This window comes from Empidonax traillii, unplaced genomic scaffold, assembly GCF_003031625.1.
Source record: "Empidonax traillii isolate 1590-97213 ecotype Southwest subspecies unplaced genomic scaffold, ASM303162v1 scaffold891:size446522, whole genome shotgun sequence".
NCBI classification, from domain to species: Eukaryota; Metazoa; Chordata; class Aves; order Passeriformes; family Tyrannidae; genus Empidonax; species Empidonax traillii.
In genome coordinates this window covers 291950-314941 of record NW_020956084.1, presented here as the reverse complement: position 1 = coordinate 314941, position 22992 = coordinate 291950, and the positions used below count along the sequence as shown (strand labels likewise).

Sequence of the window (22992 nt, the reverse complement as noted above, 5' to 3'; positions counted from 1 at the left end):
TCTTATTCTGGAGCTACAGTTTGTGATTACAGAACATTGCTATTTGATAAGTCAGAGTGTCTCATCCGATGACTCTCATCCTGTCATTCCTCTTAGGGAAATACAAAACAATGGTAATAAATCAGTACCGGTATGGCCAGAAGTATTTTAAGACAGTGGCAACTGGATCAGTTCTTGGACAATTTAGGAGCATATTTTCCTGTTGTTTCCATTTTTGAACGCAGACTTCCAAAATCCTGACAACCTGACTCTTTTTTTCCTGTGAGTCACACGAAGGAATAAATTTTTGATTACAGCATGTGCAGAGCCCAGAGTTCGAAACCTTGGGAGTTCTCTCCTGTCAGAGGCTCCAAACCTGCTATGGAAAGATCCATCTCAGTCATTGGAGCAGCGCCCTGTGGGTGCAGGGTTTGGGTCACGCCCATCTCTGGGAGAGCAGAGCTCACTCAGCAGCAGCGTCACAGAAGCTTCTTGTAAGTACATATGCTGTACATACACACATTCTGATATAAATATAGAATCACAGCACAGGGACTCTTACAAAAGTGTAGCGAGGACAAAGTATTTAAAAAAAAAAAAAGTAAGCAGCTTGCAGACTGTGGCAGTTTTGTGACCGGTGGGCTTTAATCATTGATTTTTGCTTTGTTAATTTGGCAGTATTGAACGTGGGTAACTGTGGCGTTCGGATCACACAAATATGTGGTGGGAAAGAGCACGCTGATGAAAATCCATCAGAGGACAAGCGAGTGTTTCGCAGAAACACGAGTGTGTGCAGATCCATTCTGGGCTGAAAGAAATAAAGTGGACACTGACAGCGATCTCCTCCTTCTCTGCTCACGGGCTCACACCATGCATTTTGATAGAGACCCTCAGATGGGGAGAAGTCATCTACCCATAGTGGAACTCCCAAAGCTGGTAAATTTTCTTTTGAAGCTTACAGAGTCCTTTATGACAGGCTGAACTTGAAAGAATAGAAAGAAGCCAACAACAGTGGATGGAACAGTAGGATTTAATTGTTTCTGCATATGAAATAGCTGGCTAAGAGATCACACAAATAAGAGGGTTTTTATATCAACAGCTAATGCCTAATCTCAAAAATAAGGGTCTGATCTCAAGGCAAGGCAGAACGTCTGCTTTTTTCAATTACATCAATTTAACTAGAAGTGAAGCCACGGATTTTAGTGGGATGAAGGTGATTCTGTATCTTTTGCTCTCTGACCCAACAACACAAAGTATGGTCTTTAGTCTGAAGCTTGGAGGGGGAAGAAAAACACTGATAGAAGGGCTCCTCAAGTGCCTGGTTTGGGTTAACAGTAACTGGCAGAGAAAATGACTTTTTAACACATGGGTTTTGAGATCACCTCATGGGAAGAGATGATATCAAAACCCATAAGAATCACACCTAGATTAGTTTAGAGACCTGAATGTATTACCAGAAAGTGCTCTCAACATTCCACTTACCCTTTTTCTACCAGGCCTCCTATCTGCATATTCCCTAATAGAAAGGAGTCTTCTAGATGTTTGTTTGCACAACCTTCTAAATAGGCTTATTGATAATTAATCTGGGTAAATCCATGTGCAGAAACTTCTCTCATCACCGTTCTTTCAAAGCTTGATGTAGGACCTTCAAGAGAGGTTTGTTCGTAGATATTTTCCATTTCGTGGTTTCTGCCGTGTGTGTGTGTCATGGTGAGATTGAAGGTATAAACTTTCAGAGTTTAAAATTGGTATTCCACTGCTTGATCTTGGTGACTGTCTTTTGTGCGTAAAAACGTTGATGTGGCTGTCATAAACGTCCTGGAGTAAATATTTTCATTTATTATAGCACAGTTTCTGTAATTTCTGTGCCCTGTTTTGGTTTGTTTTGTTGTTTGTTCACGTGCTCTTTGCTTTCTTCTTTTTTTTTTTTCTGTTATTCCCAGCTCCTTGTTCAGCTCTACAAGCACACTGCAAAGTGTCAGTAGGAATAACATATAGCTTGCAGTCCATCATCTGCATTCCCTTCGCATTAGGTGTAACACTGGCATGAAAATCAGAGCCCCTGCTCCAATTTTTCCAGCTGTCTCTGTCTCCCTGTGATCTTTTTGTACAGATTTTCTGGCAAGTCTACAAATATGCACGCTTATATCCCTTTCTTGGGCATGCATATGCATTTTGCTCTCTCAAAACATGGGTACAGATGAGTAGAATCATTAGGGTTTGTTTTTTTTTTTTTCCTCAGTAATTTGAGTGTGTTTGCTGATGTAGGGAAACATCAGTGAACAAAACATACATAGGGTATCAAAAAATACAGTATCTTCTTCCTTTGTCCTCTTACTCTCAGGTTTCTATGCAAGTTTGTTTTGTTTTCATTCAGAATGTATGAATAAAGCAATATCAGGATCTTTTCACTGCCATCTTCAGGTCTTATTTATACAGAGTACTTTCACAGCTTCAGGAATTGTTAACTTTTTAGGCAATAAATGTCATCTTACTTCTGGGGTTACGTTTGTTTTATTTTCCTTAGCGATATTATTGCTTTAACACTGTAATATGTTTTCTATTTTGGTATTTTTTCTGTCGCCCCAAGGGGCTCGAGCTGTAAGTGGGATTTGCATTGGCCACAGTGCTGTTCTTATTCTGCACATGGTTATGGGTAGACAGGAGAGAGTGCCAGGGCTGAACATGATATTCTAGTGGAACAGCTTGTGCCAAGATCTGGGCTTGAACAATTTGGAGGAGACATGATGTCACTGTCTCTGTAAAGTGAATTTGAACAGGAAAGTTGCACTGTATTTTGGGCATGTGTTTTAAAAGTAATAATTAAAATAATGTGTGTTTCCTTATTTTTTTTTTTTTTTTGTCTTTTCTCTCTGGTTTCACAGCCTTTGCACTGCATTTCTCGTGTCCTGGTGGTATTTCTGTTTCATTATTTTTCAAGCAGAGTTTGATGACACTGATTTAGCAGTTTCTCACAGTTCACTGCTCCAGTTTTCATCAAATTATACTTGTAGTTATACTAGACACTTTCATCATCAATTTCCATATGCCTCAAAGACATGCAGGGACCAGTTTGCCAACACTGAACTCAAATGCCAGACAATAACTGGAATACAGGATTTCTTTTCCTAGGGTGTCTGAGACAAAGAGTGCAGAATCCTTCAGTTTTTAGCAAGTGTTTTCAGCCTGAATGCAGACAATAGCTGCTAGGAAATATTGGGTTTAAAATGTCAAATCAAGGGATAAAAATTAACATTAACCAGAGATTGTACTGTAAGACCTTAGCCATTTCTCTCCAGAAATCTACCTTACATTAGAGAGCGCTGCTTGTGAATTTAAGGTTCTCCCTTTCCCCACAGAATCAGAGGATTCATAAGCAACCTGAACTGTATTTTCTGTACAGCTAAGTTGGATAATTATGATAATTAACACACAATAAACATTTCACCTTCAGGCTCTAGGTTTATGTGTGCCTTCACATCAGCAGCGTCACTGGGGACATTTAAAGTGACAAGATTCCTGAGAATGACTGTGAAAGTCTTTTCCCTCATCTAGGGGGTCTTGGTCACTCAGATTTGAAAGATGTCCATGTTGGAACACCTGACACCTCTAAAGGTTTTCTGTTGTGTTCATCCTGCCATTTTCTGCAGAGGGCCCACAGTTCTGACACAAAGGACAATCTGGATTCTGTAAACTGGAACTAGATGTGGATGTGCTGGAGATCATGGTTCTTAATGTCTGTCAAAAGCATAAAGTTAATTGTGCAAGGCATGACGTGAAGCTCTGTTTGTTTGGATGTGAGGAGGTTAACTCTGAGTAACTGTCGACAATAGTCATTATCATCATCAGATGAATTTGCCATTAAATCTGTAGTCCTCAAAAAAATGTCTTCAAGATAGCACAGGAGTAATGTTCTCACTTCTGCCCCACCGTGTAAATTGCTTTACTTACACTGAGAGCTAAGATCTACCTCAGTTTTGCAGTTTGCTTCCCACGTGGAATTTTGACTAAAGTTGAGAATTTCCAGTGCAATAGGGACCTTCTCTCAGGAATGGAGAGAAGAATTTTTCTCTGTCTGCAGGAATTTCAGTTTGTGGAGTCTGCCATTTGTAGAATGCTCTCAGTGTGACAGAAAACCACTTCACTGAATCTTCTCCCTAAAGTCAGAAGGTAGAGTGAGAGTGTAGACTGTCTAGTATCACTGTGACTTCTCAAAATTCATGAGCACACAGTCCATATTTACATCCAGGAGCAGAAGCAGAGTGTGGCCTGGGTCTGTCTGGATAATCTATGTGATGGAGAGGGAAGGGAGTTGTTGAACAAGTTAAAGGTCAAGGAGAGGAGAAAGTTGTAATACACTCTACTGTAACACTAATGCCTGTTTCCTGACAGACCACCAAGTTCTGGAATTATTTGGTACAGTGGGCTTTGGGTGCCTGAACTGCAGACGAGTTAAACTGAGGGTTTTCTCATGCACTGGCTTTAACCCAATGCATTATAGACCAACTAAATCATAAAATGATCATTTGTGGAAAAAGGCATCCACCTTCTTCTAAACAGGTAAATTGTTATGCAATAAATAGAACGTTTAAACACCTCCTGTTACTCCCACAGCTGTGTATTCCCTGTCACAGCTCACTGACCAGAAAGTGACCCCCAAAAACCTTTCCTTATAGTGTGCCCTGAGCCTTCAGTATCTGGGAGCTCCTGTGGTAATGTCTTTGCAGTAACTGCTCTCCATCAAACAACACTTGGATCTTTATGTGCATACAAAACTGAAGCCACTGCCTGCTCTGTTGTGAAGGAATAAATCACCCATATATCCTTCTCAGTTTTGAAAAAAGAATGTTCAGTGGAATATTCTGGAAAAAAATAAAAAGGAATGGTTTCTTCTCTAGGTGACTTGTCCATCACTTACACTGGGATTTTTTTAGAAGGGTAAACGACTTACCTACAACTTTTTTTTTTTTTTTTTGCATAATTTTTTATTTCTAGAGGGGGCGAGTAGGAAAGTTCCAATCAAACATTTAATTTATTTTCAAGGGGCAAGGCAGCAGATGAAGTTCTGGTCCATCAAATAGAAAAAGCCTGACCAGAGGGCAACTAGTGATACTTCCTTCAGTAGTTTTACCTGATGCTCTATCAGCATTACAATTCAATTAGCTCCCAGTTCCAGTCTGTGATTTTTTTCAGGAGCAATAAGAGCTAAAAAAAACCCCCCAGTTTGTATCTTCAGAATTGGAATCCTGGATGATATTTTTTTTTTCTGTTTGTTTGTTCTTCATAGATAATACTCTGGTTTTCTGTTGTTTTCCTGTTGTTGGCCAGCACGCGCACCAAATGCTCCGTGACTTATGGAGTGCAGGCGAAGAGAGAGAGCAGTGGAGAACTTTAAATCTATCCAACTATTATATTCAGCAAATTTGGAATGTTGTGGGACTCGGTGGGGCATTAAGCCTAAACTACTTCAGTTTTCTCCTGTTGTCTTCTGTTCCACAGTTAGTGAAGAATTTCTGCTGTCACGAGGGGAATGAGCCTGTTGAGTTACAGGTTTTGGCAGAACTGCAGTGATCTGTATTGACGCCTGGTGAGCCCAGTGGCTCTCGGTGCAGATTGTTACCAGTGCCTGTCCACTGGACCTGCTTCCTTAAAATGTCAACAAATCGAAGTACACATTGTTTAGCACTCTACCTGCATGCCCCAGCCTCTGCAGGCCGAAACTGAACTCTGTCTGCAGTGGAAATGAGAACCCTTGATGCTCTGCTCTGGAAATGGCTAAAAAATCCACGTCCTGAAACAAACCAACCAAACCCCTCTGACTCTGGGTCCAAACGAAAAGACAGTGTGAAACACTGGCCCAATTTTTTGTGAAGCTGGGGCATACCCTGTGCAGGTCTTGGTCCCACTCCACAGGCTGAGACACTCTGCCACGTGCCAGTGTAGGCGTTCCAGGGACTGTGCTGTGGGCTAGACCAGGGAACTCACCTGCCTTGTGAAACCCTTTTTGGAAGGAGGTTTTTTAAAAAATATTACTTTGTTCCTCTTGTGCGTTTTGCACGTGTTTGAAAAAGCTGGTTGTTTTGGTTTTGTTTGGTTGTTTTTCTTGGTTGGTTGGTTGGTTTGGTTTTGTACGTTTTCGTTTGTTTGCTTGTTTTTGTTTTTAATTCTTTTCTGTGTAAAAGATCGTTCCAAAAAATCCTGTTTTTTAAGGAATGAGTTCTCAGGGGTGGACTTGAAATGATTCTTTCTTGTGTTGCTTTACAAATACTTTAGGGAAGATTTTTCCTGAGCAGCAAAATGAGATGGGTGTCTGTGGTTCACCCCAGATTACCCTGTGTGTGTCTCAAAAGCTCTGTCTTGTGCTTGGCAGAAACTGGAGGCAATGCTTCCTATGAGCTGCATTAGAGATGACATAACAGATTTTGGAGAATGTGCATGCTTTTTGGGCTGCTGTAGTGCTTTATAAAATTTAGCATGCGTCTCCTGCATCTGCACATTTGGTGACGCTCACTTTGGATTTGTAAAAGTGCAAAAATAAAATCCAGTGCAAACTCTGAACACGACTAAGGTTTCATGTATAACATACACATTTAATATTACAGATAGGAAGTATTAAAGTAAACATCAGCTGTTTGTTCACTGTTTTGAATTTCACCCAGCTAGAAAAAATCAGTCCTGTGACACTCACAATAAACAGCTCGTTTACTTATTCGCTTTTTGAATTTATCTCTGAGATCCTCTTGTCAAGTGTGTATTAATAAATACATATTCCAGCCAAAATATAGATGTTTTATTTTTCTGTATTTGCATTTTAATGCTCTCCTGTGAATTAGAGAAGGCAACTCTTTTCCTCAGAATATCCTTTAACCAATTTAAATAAAATATTTTTTCCTTCTTTGAGCAACTCCAGGGCCAGCACATTTCCAAAGTGGGTGCATCTTTGGAAAGCATACTGCCCTTGGGGAAAGAGAAAAGAAGTAGTTTGAAAAAAGGAAAAGTTTTCTTGTGTGCTCTTAACAGGAAACGTTTCAGAGTCTGTCAAGTCACATATTAAAAACAATGCTCCTGGTTCAGGGTCAAACCTGCTGATCCTCCTCACCTCACCTGCCCCTCCATGTTCCTGTACTGAAGTTGGCAGTGGCACCAACGAAGCTGCCCTGCTCTCTTTCTGTCCTCAGTTGCTCATCTCGCTCTCTGTCTCGTTCCAGAAGAATTATCTGCGCAGTTGTGAAGTGGATTGGATGAGGAGAGTGACTCACACCGAACCTGAGTGTTTTCCCCTGGTGCTAAATGGATCAGTTTGCCAGGTGAGGTTCCCAGCTCTCTCAGGAGGGTGAGTGCAGGGGCAGAAGTGGGGGGAGTGGGTTGAATGCTGGACTGCTTATTTTACAGCTGTGCCAGAGTAAGTCAGTTAAAAACACTTGGGAAACTACGGCCTCAGACTTCGTTCCAGGCAAAGTTTCCCTGGAAATGTTACTTTGATTTGATTAGGAGGACGACTCATCTGTGGGACATTTTGCCTGAAACAGGAATTTTCCCTTGGTGGCTCACAGTGCTTGCTGCTATTAAAAGGGATAAAGACAATGGAGAAAAAAAAAATAAGAGACTGAAAGGGCAACTTTGGAAAAAACCTTTTGCCATTTAGTCTTGTTTTTAGGTTGATTTTTTCTTAGTTTGCCATGCTTCTGAACAGGACAATCCATCCCAGTGGATTTCTGCCTGGCAGTACAAGGGACCCTTCTCACGGTTTTCAGTAACAAAGAAAAACCTGCATGCTTGCCATGCATATCTGAAGGTTGGCCAGAGTCAAAATTACTTATTTAAAATATATAGGACTCTATTTACTCTTAGAGACCCGTTATCTGTTTTCTATCTGCTTGACTATTCAAAATTGTTTGAATTTTTTCCCTTTTCTTCCTTATTTCTTTTTTTTCCCTCTTCCCCATTGTAAGTGTTACCTTTGTGGAAGTCTTCCCTTCCATTTGCTGTCTGAAAGTAACAGAACAAACACCTATAATCTTTACTTTGTTACTGTTGTGGCTGTTGACACAATTCCTGTGGATTGGGTGGTGGTGGTGGGGGGGAAGACAAAAAAAAAAAAAAAAAAAAAGATACAACAGCAACCTCTGTAATTCCCTGATTCTATCTTTCCATAGAAAAGCCCCAGTCACCCTAAGACAATGTTCGGCCTCAAAGGCGAACCCTGCAGTGGTGTTTCTGTGTGTTTTTCTTGCCGCTGAGGTGAGCTTACCTACAAAGGAGCAGAGCACCGCATTAACACCCAGGGACGAAAGGTGCGGCGGAAGATGAGGATTTTTATTTGTTTATTTATTTTTTTTTTAATTGTTGCTGTTGTTACTTATTTATTTTGCTATTCGCGTGGGCAGGGGCAGAGCCGATCGGCGGTGCGCGGAGCGGGGCCGGCCGCGTTTTGGGGGTGCGAGGCGGGCGGGGAAGGGGGTCCCGGTGGGCTCCGGCGCTGCCCTCCCCGCTCCCCCGGGGGCACCCCGGCGTGACCCCAATGGGCGGCACAGCCCCCGCTCCAGCCGGCCCGGCGGGGGGAAAGCCGTGCCGCACTTGGGAAATGCAGCAGCGACTGCTCCCTCCCTCCCTCCCTGCCCGCGGGGGTGAAGTGCGAGGCAGCGGGAGGAGCCGTGCGTGTGTGTGTGTGTCTCTGTGTGTGTGTGTGTGTGTGTGTGCGAGCAGCGCGCCGTGGCCGCCGTGTTTCCTGGTGCCTGCTCCCTGACCCCAGTGGCAGTCCCGATCACTGCACCGCGCCCGCCGCCGCCGCCCCGCAGCCGGAGCCGGAGCCGGACGCGGAGCCAGGGCCCCGCCGGGCACCGCCGCGGGGTCGGGCGCAGGCTCTGCCCCGGCCGCGCCCCCGCAGCCCCATGGAGCGGCCCCGCTGAAGGCATCCCCGACCCGCCCGCAGCGGCAGCCGGCGGAGGGAAGGAAGGTGAGCGGCCCCGGGCCGGTGTCGGTGCAAGGGCGGGCACGGCGGGGGCAGCGCTGCACAAAGCGGCGGGTTAGAGGTGCCGTGTCATGGGCGAGAGCGCGGGAGGGGGGGGCGGGCAGGAGCTCCGGCGGCGGCGGCGGCGGGTCCAGCCTCCCGCGAACAATAATGAGGATAAACCCGGCCGCCTGCTCTCCTGCCGCCCCCCGGCGTGACCGCCCGAGCCCGCCGGGTCGGGTCGGGTCGGGTCGGTCGGGTCGGTGCGGTAGCAGCAGCAGCGGCGGTGGCGGCGGAGCTTCCCCGCAGCCGCGGCGCGTTCCCGGCGGCGCTGAGCGCCCTGCCCCGCTGCCCAGGCCGTGGCCCCGCTGCCCTCGGCCGCCGCCGCGCCCCCCGCTCGGGCCAGGGGGCGGCGAGGGGGTCGGCGGCGCTGGAGGCGGCCCGGGGACGGCAGGGGGTGTGCGGGGCTGCCGGCGCGGGGTCGGGGCGGGGGGCGGCGCGGCGGGGCCGGGAGGGTAGGCCGGGGAGCATTGTGCTGGCTGGGGCCAGCGGGCGGGCGGCCGGCGGGGACGGGGCTGCGGGCGCCGAGGGACGCGGGGATGGATGGGGATGTGGGAGTGTGTGTGTGCACGGAGGGAACACGCTGCAAAAGTAAAGGAGGGAAAGGCGGGTTGGTTCGCCGTTCCCCGGCGGAGTTGTCCCCTCGCCCTTTCGCCGGCGGAGAAGCCGCTCTGAAACGCTGATCCCGGAGGCCTCAGACACTTGGAAGCTTTCAAGGGGTTGGGGGCGAGAGGTGTGAGGGACGGCGCGCTTGGCACCGCCGGGATGAAAAGCAGCGGGCATCCCGCCTCCCCCCGCACACCCCCCTCGCCCGCGGCTGCCGCGGGAGTTTATCGCATCCCTCCCCCGAGCATCCTCCCCCCCCCGTGGATCATCCCGGTCCGTGGCAGCCAGGGGGGACACGGGGGCGACGCGAACTTTGTGCAGAGCGGCACGTACGGCGCAGACAGGGCAGCGATGCCCCCCGGAGCCGCGGGGCGGGGGCAGGGCAGGGCAGGGGGCGCGGGGCGGGGGCTGCGGCACACGCCGGGACGGGGCCGCGCCGGAGCCATTGGCCACCCGGAGCCATCAATCACCGGGGGGCGAGCCCGGCGCCCCGCGGGGCCGCGGCCGGGGCGGCCCGGGAGCGGCGGCGGTGGTGGTGGGGAGCGGCCGGGAGCGCAGGTACCGGGGCTCGGCGGGGTGTTGGGGGGGGGGGAAGCGGGGCGGGGGAGTGTCGGGCCCCCCCAGGGGCTCCGCCGGACTCGATGGGGGTGTCTGGAGCCAGGAGTTGTCCACAAACTGCAGGGCAGCATCTCGGGGGCTGCGAGGCCGCTGCCAGCCCCCCGCGGGTGGAGGGGCAGCGCACCGTGAGTGCGGGGGGATGCGGGGCCGCTGCCCGCGCCCCGGGCGGGCGGAACGCGTGGTGTCGGTGTAGCAGCGGATGGATGTATCAACAGAAGGTGTTGACACGGGCTTAACCCTTCCCGTCTCCTGCCTTTCAGCATTTCCCCTTACAGCCGGAGGCAAATTATTTGAAATTCAGATGAGGGAGGCGTAAATATTTTATTTTGGGGAAATGGGTTTTTCGCCTGCCTCTGTGTGTGCGTGTACGTACGCAGGGCTCGGGTGTGTTAGCTCTGCGTGAAATGTAATGTTACATCTCAAATGACTTACCTGTGCTCATTCCGTAGTAGTTTTTATGGCAGGGCAGCAGCGCACAGATTTACAATCAGCTGCGCCTGAGTTTGGGCCGGCCCTGTTCTGTAAAAGTGCCGGTTTGTACCTGTAACACTGAGCAGATATGTACAATGGCACGTCCCCTGTCTCGCTGCAACTCGGTACAACTACAGGCTGGAAAAAGGATAACCGCCTATCTTTGGGAAAATGCAACATGCCCCCAAAAAATCATTACTAAGGTTTTTAATGTGGTCGTTCATACTTAAAACTGCCTCGTAAGGCGTGGAAGGTATTACACATTGTTACACTTGATAGATGGGAAAATAATGCAACTTTTATTCTTTTGTACTCATCTCCTGCGTGTAGTCTTCAAACAGTGCTCGCATTTGGAGGAAGAAGAACAGGAGCCATTCAAAGGAGTCTTTTTAATTTTTCTTTTTTAATCTTGGGCCTAACATTTTCTTTTTAAAAGTTTTGAAGTGTTCAGCTTCTTTTTCCTATTTTCTTCAGAGACATTCACAGTAAGGAAGGTAATAATTAGATACTTCTGATAGGTGAGCTGTAGTACTCTATAGAGTACTAAATGAGAATTAAGAGAATTGACACAGAAGCCAGCTTCAAATTCTACATTCCTTTTTAACCCCCAGTCTGGCATTTATTGTGAATTTCAGTTTAAAGGGATAGTTTGTTTAGCTTTGATTTAATTTAAGTATAGAGATTTATTTTTAAGATTGAAGACTAGAACAGTGGGAAGGAATTGCAGCTTATATACTTATAATCTTACTGAGAGTCAACTTAAAAGTATTTAATACAGCTATTGAAGTATCCTCTTATCATTTGTTTTATGACAGTTAGTTGTATTTTCTTTCTGTAACATGGATTGTTCTAAACCTTGAAAAAATGCTTATTATCTTTATGTATAATTCACTCCCGTGAACAAATTAGATTTTTCTTCCATGAGTGAACTATAATATGAAATTTAATGTTCTGACCTTTCTTAGGCTGAATTACTGAAAACAGTGTCATTTAGCTTTTCTGAAGGCCCAAGCAGAATTTTATTGTTGGCTTAATGCGTTGCTCATATTGCTGTTTTTAATTGTGGAAAAAAGTAACATTACACATGTAATTTTCACACCACTTCTTTAATAGATGCAGAGGCTAAAGTTCTTGCCGTGTAAGAGAGAAAGTCTTGTTGTTTGTTTTTTTTCCCGGGAGCTCTGATGGGCAGCATTCTTATAATGACAGCCATTTCTCTGGTAGGAAGATGTTTTCATTTGTATTTACTTTTCAGTACAGGGCAATTATGCTGCTCTGTGTTGGGCACTCTTCCGCAGTTTCTATCTCAAAAGAATTACAGTTCTTGGAACAGGACTGCGGTTTGAAGCAGGTGTTGTGTTTTACTGTTATGCAAAATAACACTAAAATAGAATTGTAAAGGAAATTAAGGAAACAGCTGCAAACTTGGTGTGGTAACCACTACATTAAGATTCGTGAGTAGTTGTTGCAGCATCTTATATGACATCACAAGGCAGCAAAGATTTGTTTTAGTAAAGCTCACCTTGCTGCTGAAACTTGTTCTTACAAAGGGGATTCTTGTGGAGACCAGACCATAACCTGAGTTACAAAGATGCACCATCTTATTAGAGATGGTTTGTAAGCTGGGGCTTTATGGTTTAGTTTCATCTTCATCTTCTTTTATATTTTTTTTTCCTCCATCTGAAGAAGACGTAGGGCAGAACGCAGTTACTGGAATGAAGGTTGCAGAATGTCTTATCCCAACTAACATATGGAAGCCTACATAGGCCCGAGGTGGTAAAATAGTAAAATAAATGGCCTATAGCAGGCCATCTGCCATTTGCAGGGCATTTTCATCATGCTTCATGCCAAACTGGAAATTAGTTCTTTGTATTAAAAAATATATTTTGAATACAAATCAAAGATTTCAAACATTTCACGTTATACATGGCAAGCACATTTCTGTCTGGGAGCTGGAGAAGTCCAGGGAAATCGCAGGGGAAAAACAGTGTTTGGTTTGATGCTCGGGACTCAAACCATTCTCTTCTCTTTCCCAGCTCTTTGTTCTTCCCAGTAAGCACTGATTTACTTTTGTAAATTACACACCAGATATGGAGGAAAAAAACCCCTCTTGCGTGTGGCAGCGAAAGGGAGGGCTATCAACTGATGCCAGGTGTCGTGAATTCATGGAAGTCCTTGCTAGGATAGTGTGTCCCAGCTGAGCATCTGCCTCCTGAGCAGGGCTCTTAAAAGAATTGCTCATCTTGAAAGTGTTCTTCGAACATCAGCCGATCAATTTTCACAGAGCCCCTCTGAAAGGAAGGCAGCTGAGGTATCCTCAGTTCATTGACTGGAGAAATCAAAGCTCGGATTTTGTGCAGGAAACTCAGCAGAGCAGGTTTTGGGAGGGTTCTGGCTGTTTGGGTTCTGGTTATATTACAGTGTGCATCCAGTCTTAGCGAAAAATGGGTTTAAGAGCACTTTGAAGAAGTGAAAGATAGGGATGCACACAGAGGGAAGAGCCTGTTCCTTTCATCTTATTCAGAAATATTTACGCGTAAAATTGCACTTAAATCTGTCAGATAAATCGTTACTGTCTGGTGGTGAATCCAAACCAGTTTCATTGCCAGTGCACAACAACGTGGATATTTTGCTAACGTTGTCTGGATAATCTCCTTTCTCTAGACGAATAAATGCTTTGATTTAGAGGTATTTGGGTGTAACTTGAGCTACGCAATTTTAAAGTTGTTCTTTACATCAGTTTCTTGTAAGTCTCTCGATTGCCATTCATGTTGTAAAGCTGCAATAGGGCCTTGAAAACAAGTGTGTATTTTTGTGGAAGGTCATTTGTCTTTCAGCAAACTGCGGTCCAGTTGTTAATTTTCGTGGTTGCAATTAGCAGGAGACGTTATTTCAAATAAAGAATATGAAACGTGGAGTATTTAACAGAAGCTAAAAACGCAAATGTTTTATTCCTCCCACCCCAAGGTAAACAAACAAACAAGAAGGCGAATAGTAATGCTTAGAGAATGGGGTGATGGGTACATAAAAATATAGAGAGAGGTGTCTGAATAGAAGTCAGGAGAGGACAGAGTAATTTGTCTGTGTATGTTTACATCTCCTCCTAGCTTATAGCAGTGTGTGCTGTCTTCCTCTCCTGGCAGAGGTCACGGAGTTGATGAGGAGCTGCTGGGAATCGGGAGCTGCCTGGACCACAATGCCCTACCCCGCTCCTGGCCTTGGGAAGCTGTGAGCTGCTCATGTCCATAAGGAGGAAGGATGGCTCATGGAATTCCCTCACAAGGCAAAGTTACCATAACAGTGGATGAATACAGCTCCAACCCGACGCAGGCATTCACGCACTACAACATCAACCAGAGCAGGTTCCAGCCTCCACATGTGCATATGTGAGTATTCCCGACCTTCCTGCCCGCGTGTCTGTGTGCGTGTCTTGCCTGTGTCCGAGACGGGAGAGCTGCTGCTGGAGGAGCGGGTTGAAAACTGGGAAATTTTGGTTAGTCACGTCAGCTAACAGGCAAAATGGTTACCGGATTTCCTACCTGGCGTGCCTGAGGTTTGAGAAGCCCTGCTCTATCCTCTCCTGGAGGTGCCACCGCCTCTGCGGTGACTGGTAGGGCGAATGTTCTCAAGCTTGTCACTTTACTGATCTTTCTTTTAACTCGCCTGAGGGACCCATTGCTTTAAAAAAATTAGGCTCCCTTCCCCCAGCCCCTTACACTCAGCTGCGAAATAGGCCTAATTGGGACTAATTGTCCCCCCCTGATCAGTGAATCCTTTGTCCTCCTGGTTGCGAGTGGGAACGTGTGCCGCATGACACATTCCATTCCACTCGCAACCTGCCGCACAAAGGAGTCCGGGGGGCTGCCCGGTAGTTCCTCCCTTGGAAATATAAATACCCTCTTAAAACAACAGCAATCAGCAAGAGCATGGGAAGTGGGGAGGAGAGAAGGCTCCTTCCCTCACCTTGTAGTTCCTGGGTGTTGTGCCCAGCGCCTTGGCACGGTAGGCTGCTCGCTCACCGAAGGGCTTGAGTACCAGTTTTAAGTCTGAATTTCCTTCCCATTGTTTGGTTGGGTTTGATCTTTATCGGTTATTTCTGTGAAGGTTCTTTTTCCTTTCGGCCTTAATAGACTGAAAAAAAAAAAAAAAAGCTAAAACAAAGCCGACATCTCTTGACCTCCTGCGAGCCATTGTTAGGCGGGATTTTGAACAACGACGTCACACTATTGAATTTGATAAGGATTTTGCATAATAAGGGGGGGAAAGTTGTATGGTACTTCATTGCATTTTTGTTATGTAGAAGGCTGCCGGAAGAGTCACAATGTAGGAGTTCAGCACCTACTAATAGGATTTCACGTGGTTACAATGTTCCTGAAGGCAACTTTGGGAAGGGTGCTGAAGAGTGTCCGTCGTGCGTGTATGTGGCTGACTTTTCAAGGTGGAAAAAGTTTTCATTAATTACATTTGATTGAAAACGTTTATACGGCCACTCCTCGAATAGATAGTGTGTCTCTTAAATGATATTCATTCGATGGATGTCTTAAAAGGTACTTTTCTCGTTTGGAAAAACTGTAGTTGAAATAAATACTGCAACTCTCTGAAAATCAGTAATTTGGTTTCGGGGGAGAATGTGGCAAACTAAAGGGAGATCAAAATTTGGAAAATTTGAAAATTAACTAGTTTTACAGTGAAAGCAGAGAGAGCCATGTTGTAGTGCAGGAGTGAGCCTGGATTCAGGTGTAGGTCTGGATAACAAATGATGGGTTTTAGAAAACCTATTGAGGGAAAAAAAAAAAAAAAAGACAGGATCCTACCATAAGGGTGGAGGAAAGCATGGAAGTGAAGAGGACCATGGCTGAGGGTTTGTCTGATGGTGAGAACAGCTAAATTATTTCTGGGGAGGAGAGCCTGGATTCTGTGGTAGTTTCAGACAGGGTCTTTATTTGTCTTCTCGGTGTTTTGCAGTGGAAACATTGCGTGTGTGTTTTTGAAGGAGGATGTCATCAAGTGAGAAACCTGAAAAGAAAATTGGTAAAAGCAGTATTAACAAAGAAACCATGATCTGTTTACCCTGTTGTATCTCTGTTAGTGCCACAATGCTGCAGCCACTAGGATTGATTTGATTTGGTTTCACAGTCTGCTTTTTTGTTGTTGTTGTTGCTGTCTTTTAAAGTAATGCATGTGTTTGGTTGTGTTTTTGGTTTTTTTTTTTTCTTTCTATTCTGAGAGGGAGTTTGAGGAAGCTTTATTCTCTAGTGAAAAATTTATTTTAAAAATCATGGGATGATGAGAAATGAGTAAAGCAACATGGGAGCTGAGTGTTGTGACAGGTATGTGAATAGCAGGGCAATATATTGCTGCAGGGCCCTGCTGCATACCATAAATCAGTAGCTGGGTGCAGCTTAAGGACAGTGTTGTTTGCTAAGGGAATTTGTTTTTGGAGTGATTTCTTTATGGGTATGCATCTCCACGTGCAAAGGTGAGAACTGGGTTCATGGCACATATTACCATCATTTTGCATAAAGGGATATCATTTGGAATATTATTTTGTCGTCCTAAGCAGTGCTCCCACCCACAGGTTTCACTTACCTTCTGAAGATGGTACAAAGTGCTTGTGTTTGAATGTTTTGTACAAGCCATGTTTACTTTCTGTTAGTTTTAATTAAAGGCATCACCTTAGTTCCTTGCTTTCAAGGGCAGCTGCAAAATAATAAATAACAATTACAATATTGCTTCATATTGATTATTATTCTTCTGAAAGTTTTCACACTTTATATTTTTTTTTTGCCAAGAGTTATGTCTTAGAGGCAAGTTCTTCTCACTCCTTTGGTGTGGCACTGCCAAGTATGAGAAGTTTCTGTTTGGGGTTTTGTTTGTTTGTTTTTACATATGAGGTTTTTTTTGGGGGGTGTTTTGGGTTTTTCTTTTAAACGGGTTTTAAGCCGTTTAGACTTTTGAGGTGTTCTATATGAGGCTGGGATCAGTGGTACCAATAGCAGTGAGCAACAGTAGGATGCAGCCTGGGGACAAATCCAAATGTAAAACTACTTACTTAGGCTTTAACCAGAGAGAAAACCCTCCCAATTTAGGTACAACAACCCATTTACTTGCAGGGTTAAAAAAAAAAAAAAAAGGAAGAGTGAAATAAACTTTGTGTATCTGTTGGGACAGGCCCATCTGGGGAGGATGGGAGAGTTTTATAAAAATAAATAATGTGAAAATAAAATAGCTGTAGCCCAAGCTGCTACAGGCTGAGCCTTTTAGAGCAGTTCATTATCTTTCCTCTGGTGTCACCAGCATGGCTTGGTGGCTTGGTTTTAGGATACTTTGTGTACGTGTTAAAACTCCTCTGGTTTAAATTCAGCAGTAGGGGAGTAAGAAAGATAGAGGTTTCTGTGCCAGAGCAAAAGTCTTCTAAATAAGTTTATTCATACCTGGAGATACCTTGAACAATCTGTAACTATATAATTTTATTGCCTTTTCTGTACTGGAGTAAACCCCCATGTGAATACTCTCATTTTAAAGCAAAGAGCATAAGCAGAGTTTTATATTAGCAGAAATATATATATATATATATATGGTTGAATAAAGTATTTAAAGGTGTGTATATATATATATGGTTGAATAAAATATTTAAAGGTATGAATGTGTGTAAATTGTATGTGTAATAATAATAGTGAAATAAAAACAGAGCTGTATGATCATAGAAGAAAAAACTTTCAACTGTGATGAAGCCATACATTGTTAAAACCCAGAGATCTTATTAGACTACTAACCTGGAGAAATAGGATCTTGCCTTTTTTTTTCTTTTTCTTTAGGAAATGGTCCTGCTTTTAATGTGCTTTATAAACTCCCACTGAGATTACCGGGAAATCATGCATTTGATTTGTAATAGCCTCAACTTTTGTTTCACAGAAGGTGTGTGATATTTAGGGGGAGGGGAAAGAGTTGGCATTAATAAAATATGAACCCATTTGACATTTGGAGAATAGTGGAGTTCGTACATGTAATATTATTGGTTGAGAGAATACAGAGATTCAATCTTAAACTAGTCAGCTATATTTAGTGTGACTGGGCAGGCTGTTTCAGCTGATAGTGATGTGACAGAGGTTTTCGTGGAAATCGTCGCTCTGGCCTTTAATAACACTTTTTTACGAAACCATCCCCAGCTCGTGACCACCCACGTTCCTTTTCACTACTTATTTTTTGAAATAAATAAATAAAAACCCCAATCAAGTTCCGTTTAAATTCTGGCAGGGAAAACATAAGCACATTGAGTGAGTGTACTTACAGGTTGAGCCTTACTTTTGGACGTGGGGATTGTTTTTTGTGCTCAGGGCTCTCAATCATCTTACCTTTGTGCAGGTTTAGTCTTCTTTTTACCTCGCTGGTCCCTCCCTGAGGTGGGTGCTGCTGAAATGCAGCAGCTCAGAGCCCGGGGTGTGTGAAGGAAAACAAACCTGTTTTCCTTCAGCCGAGAGCAGTAGCCTTTCAGCAGCTGCCCCGGAGCAGCTGAGCTCTCCCTGCAGTGGCCTGATGGGGATTCCAGCAGAACACAGGGAGGACAGCTGGAGGTGAGAACCCTTACAACAGTCCCAAAATAAATAGTTCTGCACTCGAGAAGAGGGCCAGTAGCTGACTGTGTTTTCTGGTTCTTCTGCCGGTGGAAGCCGAGTGGCAAAGATGCTAATTTTAATCGTCATTATGAAAGCTCTTTTACTGGTGCCTGTGCGTGTGTCTGTTTGTCTGTGTGAGTGAAGGTCTCTGCCATCCTCCTGAATTTTACTTGTGCAGAAATCTAAGCATCACATAAGCTTTAAACCTGTATTTTACATGTAAGATGAAAATAAATATCTTTTTATGAAACTATGCTCGGAGCCTTTTGAGATGCTGGAGTGGAGCATGATGAAAGTGTTAATACAGTGGTGATAAGAGGATCAGGAATTGCAGTTTTGTAAATAAAACTGAAGTTTAGGCGCCTTGTACCGTGTTTATACAGTGCAGTCATAATATGCTAAACACTCCTGAAAAATTGATTAGGTTTCTGACCTTTCTTTTTGTCACTGTAAAAAGGAATATTAGCAACCCACCTTTAAAAAAATGGTCTGATGTCCCTGGAAGGGTGATGCTGTAAAAGTGCCAATATTATTACTGTAAATGTAGGACAGGTTTAAAATAATTTTTTGTCCCCACTTCCCTATTATTACTCTCTTCCCACATCTAAGACAGAAGCCAGGTCTGGTTTAAATTCTGGTTTAAATTCTGGTTTAAATTTACCTCTGATGCTTGTTGGGGGACCGGCTGCCAGAGCAGCCTCTGTGCCCATCAGAATCAATCCGTCAGCCCCTCAGCGTGAGGCATCAGCCTTCTGCAGCTCCCACGCGTTGGCTGAAGGAGGAAAGCTGTGCCTGGAGGTTCCTGGCAGGGCTGGAAGCTGGGGAAGATCCCAGATATCCCTGAACCTGCCCAGCTGCTCCTTCCTGCCCTCCCCCTGTGCCACGCACTCTGCCCCCTCCACGGGAGTGTTGGCTGAGCCTTTTTTTGGGGCTGCTGTAGAGACTGAGACACTGAAACAGCCTGAGCTAAAAATGTCCTTTTAGTGGTGTGGGGGTTTTGGTTGTTTGTTTGGGGTTTTTTGTTTGTTTTGTTTTCCAGTGGGCTGTTTTCAGTGACCTCTCTCTCACCAGTAGTGGGTTGCTGGTGCACAGGTTGAGAGGGAGGTGTTGCTTATGGATCAGCCAGTGGGCAAGGATAGAAGGAGAGGGATATTTGTTCATCTTACCTGTAGAAGTAAGGTTGATGAACATTTTCATTGGTGAAACTGTGCTGTTAACCCCTTGCAGAGCCAGTCTGGCCACTGTTGGGTAAAACCCGAGAGGGAGAAAATAAAAAGGCTTTTTATTTATACACATGTGTGTTCATGTTCTTTTATGCTTTATTAGTCGTGTCAAGAAGCCTTCAGATAACAAGCACTCCAACTGTAAGGCTGTATTTCAGTAGCTGGGCACTATAAATGGAAATTTTCATTACATGGTCTGGTTCTGTGCTGTAGTGTTACTTGTGTAGTTCCCAATCTGTCCTGTCAAACAACTTCTAGAGCATAGGTTTCCAATCAGAGAGTTAGGACCTAACTAAATTGGCGGGCCCCACACTGCACATCCCACTGCAGAGTTTTTGGCTCATGGTTTTTCTCCTGGTGGCAGAATGAGGCTTTCCCTGGCAGCAGTGATCAGGGAGTGTGTTCCCTGTGACACATGGCTATCACACATCTCGTTCTTTTCTTTTGCAAACCCTTACTTCAATATTTTGTTGGACAAACAAGCAAGAGGAAAGCCCTGCAAACAGTGTGGTTTTAGATGTCTGTTACATGTAAAATTACTATATGCAGCTTGCTTGTGTTTGATGCAAGGCTATTTCAGAAGTGACCGTGCTGATTGTGGACATTGGGTTTTGTACTGAATGTTGGCGTGGTGATTTTTTTGAGTTTGCATTTCTGATCTTGAGCTACCAGGGGTGGCTTAATTTCAGAGTCAGTTCCCTAACACTGGTATCCAGGGAACAATTCAGAAGCCGATAGCTCATGTGTCTCCCTTCCTAAAGGAACACCTGGAAAGTTTGGGTTTGAATTCTGTAAAACGCCGTGGCATAACCTGAGAAAACAAATGCCCTGAGGGCATGGCAGAGGTACAGTGAGGCAGGGAGATGTCTTTAAAAGATGCATCTTCTTAACAGTGAGGTTGTGGAGTTACTAATTTGAAGGCACAGTCAGGTTTGGTGTTGGGGTTACCTGGAGTGACATGTGCTGGCAGGGAGAGGGGAGTGCCAGCGCTGGGTTAGGAAGTCCCCTCAGTCTTGCATGGGAAAATCATTCACCTCTTAATTCACACCAGGTTTTTCCAAGTCCCTAGAGAGGATTCCGGCGAGTTGTGAGTTTTGGTCCTTGAAGCAATGACTCCTTGTTTCCAGTGGTTTGGATCATACTTGGCACACGCAGTTGTAGTTTTATGGACTTCATTGTGATTATTTCTGCTCGCAGAAAGCCTGATATTGGCTTTCAGGTCCTTTCTGTAGTGTGCACACGCAGAGCAAGGAGGTAAGGCTGTGTGCATACAGATGTGCAGCTATTTCGTGGAGATATTTCAGAAGATATGAAGAGGTCTGTGGGATTTGGAAATTCAGATCTTATCCATTTACTTTCAGTTTTGATGTGGGCCATTAAGATAGCAATTTTGAGGTTGTGTATTGTAGAAGGCGAGTTTTGTGTTAATGTGTGGTTGGTTTTAATTATGAGGAAGCTATGGCTGAATTATGGATTCGTTTAGGTTGGATTATCAGCTCCAAGCATTAACCTAGCACTGCCAAGTCCACCACAATATAATTCAATATACTAACTGCTAAAGATGTTAAAAAAAAAAAAATCTGCAAATTAAGATCACATAAAATGAAACAGCAAACATATGTGCATTTAAAACACCGAAGTCTAACCAATTCTGTCCTGTAGTAGATGTGTGTGACTATAGACTTCATTTAATGTTTTTTATTTTGCTGCCTGTTTCAAACAAAAGGTTAGGGTATGATAATCTTGTACCCAGTAACATTCCTGGAGCAGGACCAAGTGGTTAGAACAGAAAACTGCAGGTCTGGGTTCCAAACAATAAACTTTAGGTACCTGGCGTTGCAGTCGTTTTATTCCTTCTGAAGAGTTGACCATAAAGCTTGGTCATAACCTCCATAAACCTGGAGATTCCTTCCAGCACATCAGCTGGATGTATCCTGCAGGATCTGCTGCTGTTGTTGGCTGTGGCAAAATGCTGGTTATTTCTGCTGTCAGGAGATTTCACCTGTGTACTCTCCACTGTCAGGGAAATGCTCACCCCTATGTTGATATGCACTATTTTATAAGGGGCATGTTTTCTAAATGTAAACCGTTACTCTTGAGGGAGAAGACAAATAAGAAAATCCCAACTGCCTCCTGGTTTTACCAAAAGGTTGCTTAAATTTGTTGTGCCGTGTGGCGTCTTCGTTTTTGTTGTCTCAGGTTGTGAATTTCGTATTCCCAGACCCTCTCCTCTCTTCCTTGCGTGCTGCCTGACGTGGGGGGCTACAGAGATTCCACTGGATGTTAACAGGGGAAAAAAAACAGCACCAGAGGCTTCCTTGCAGCACAGTCCCCACTTACTGTACTGGGCATTAACTTATATCCAGCACATTAGACTTAAAAGCACACAGCCATTAAGTGTAGCGCTCCCTTCCCAGGAGGGCAGCAGATGGAGAAGGAATGGGGGAGGGAAGGAGAGAGGAGTGTGATAGAAGGGGCTTGATGTGATGTATTTGTAAGCCAGGAAACTCGCGATTTACCACGTTTACAATTTCTCTGGTATAAGGAATCGAGCGTAGTGACTGTGAGCATCGGGGTCAGCACGTTACTCCTCAATGTTTAGCTGTTGTATCTGTTTCTGGGAAGAAAAAGGTGCCAGTCCAGTATATCTTCCCTCCTGTTCCTTCTATATAGGGAGCACAAAGAAAAAAGTCATTACTTTTTAATTACTGTAGCCTTCTTTGTTTCTTAAAGCACGTTCACTTTTGGCCAGCAGTGAGCATTAACAATGGGTTATTTTCTTTCCTGTGAATGGTGGAGTAGTAGTTTTGGGGAAAATAACGTCCAGAATTAAAATTTCATGTGGTCCAGCATATTTAATAAATAGGAGCCTTGTCCTATACTTGTTTAATGCAGTGATTAGTGACATCATTATTGCTTCCAGTGGGACAGGACCCGTCACTGAGAAATGCCAGATTAAGTGGCTCCCTCAATTTTTAGCAATGATTCTTTCAGGGACTTCTGTTCTCTGGTTGTTAGCAATCTGCATATAAGATTATGATAATTGACAGATATTAAGGAAGAGGGAAATTTCATCTTTATTGTTTGTTTATTTTGTAAACTTAGAGTCAGCCAGGCATTCACTTTTTCTCCTGGTGGAAAGAAGTGAATAAATTAAAACTGAATAAATACCCAATTATACATGAAAAAAAAATTATATATAACCTGGGTGTAATCTTTGAAATTACTTGAAAGTTTTTATATAATTGTTTCATTTTGATTATATCTCTCCTGGCATTAGTTTGATTTATTTCATCATGTATTGTTTGTTAAACAGTGGTGTTTGCAGCTTTGACAGGAAGGCATGTTTGTAGGAAGAATTAATTTTGTTCTGCTCTTGTTACTATTCTATACCTGCAAAGTTTGCACTTAGGTGCTCTCTTTGTGTTACTGAGGGAGAGTTATGATTCATATTGCAACTTGTTAGACG

General features: G+C 44.3%; 1 protein-coding gene across 3 annotated transcripts in view; it reads left to right on the top strand.

Annotated features, from left to right (window-relative positions):
* The first annotated feature begins 5468 nt into the window (after positions 1-5468).
* The window catches only part of MPPED2 (metallophosphoesterase domain containing 2), a 99787-nt gene continuing 82263 nt past the window's right edge, over positions 5469-22992 (top strand). The window contains exons 1-3 of one of the 3 annotated variants that reach the window (XM_027902616.1): positions 5469-5566; positions 7188-7312; positions 13828-14070. In XM_027902616.1, coding sequence (XP_027758417.1) covers positions 13943-14070 — 128 coding nt within the window. In that variant the 5' untranslated portion in view covers positions 5469-5566; positions 7188-7312; positions 13828-13942. Of the gene's footprint in view, positions 5567-7187; positions 7313-10134; positions 10154-11087; positions 14071-22992 lie in introns of those variants that run through there. The other 2 variants (XM_027902617.1, XM_027902615.1) reach the window with 2 other exon arrangements.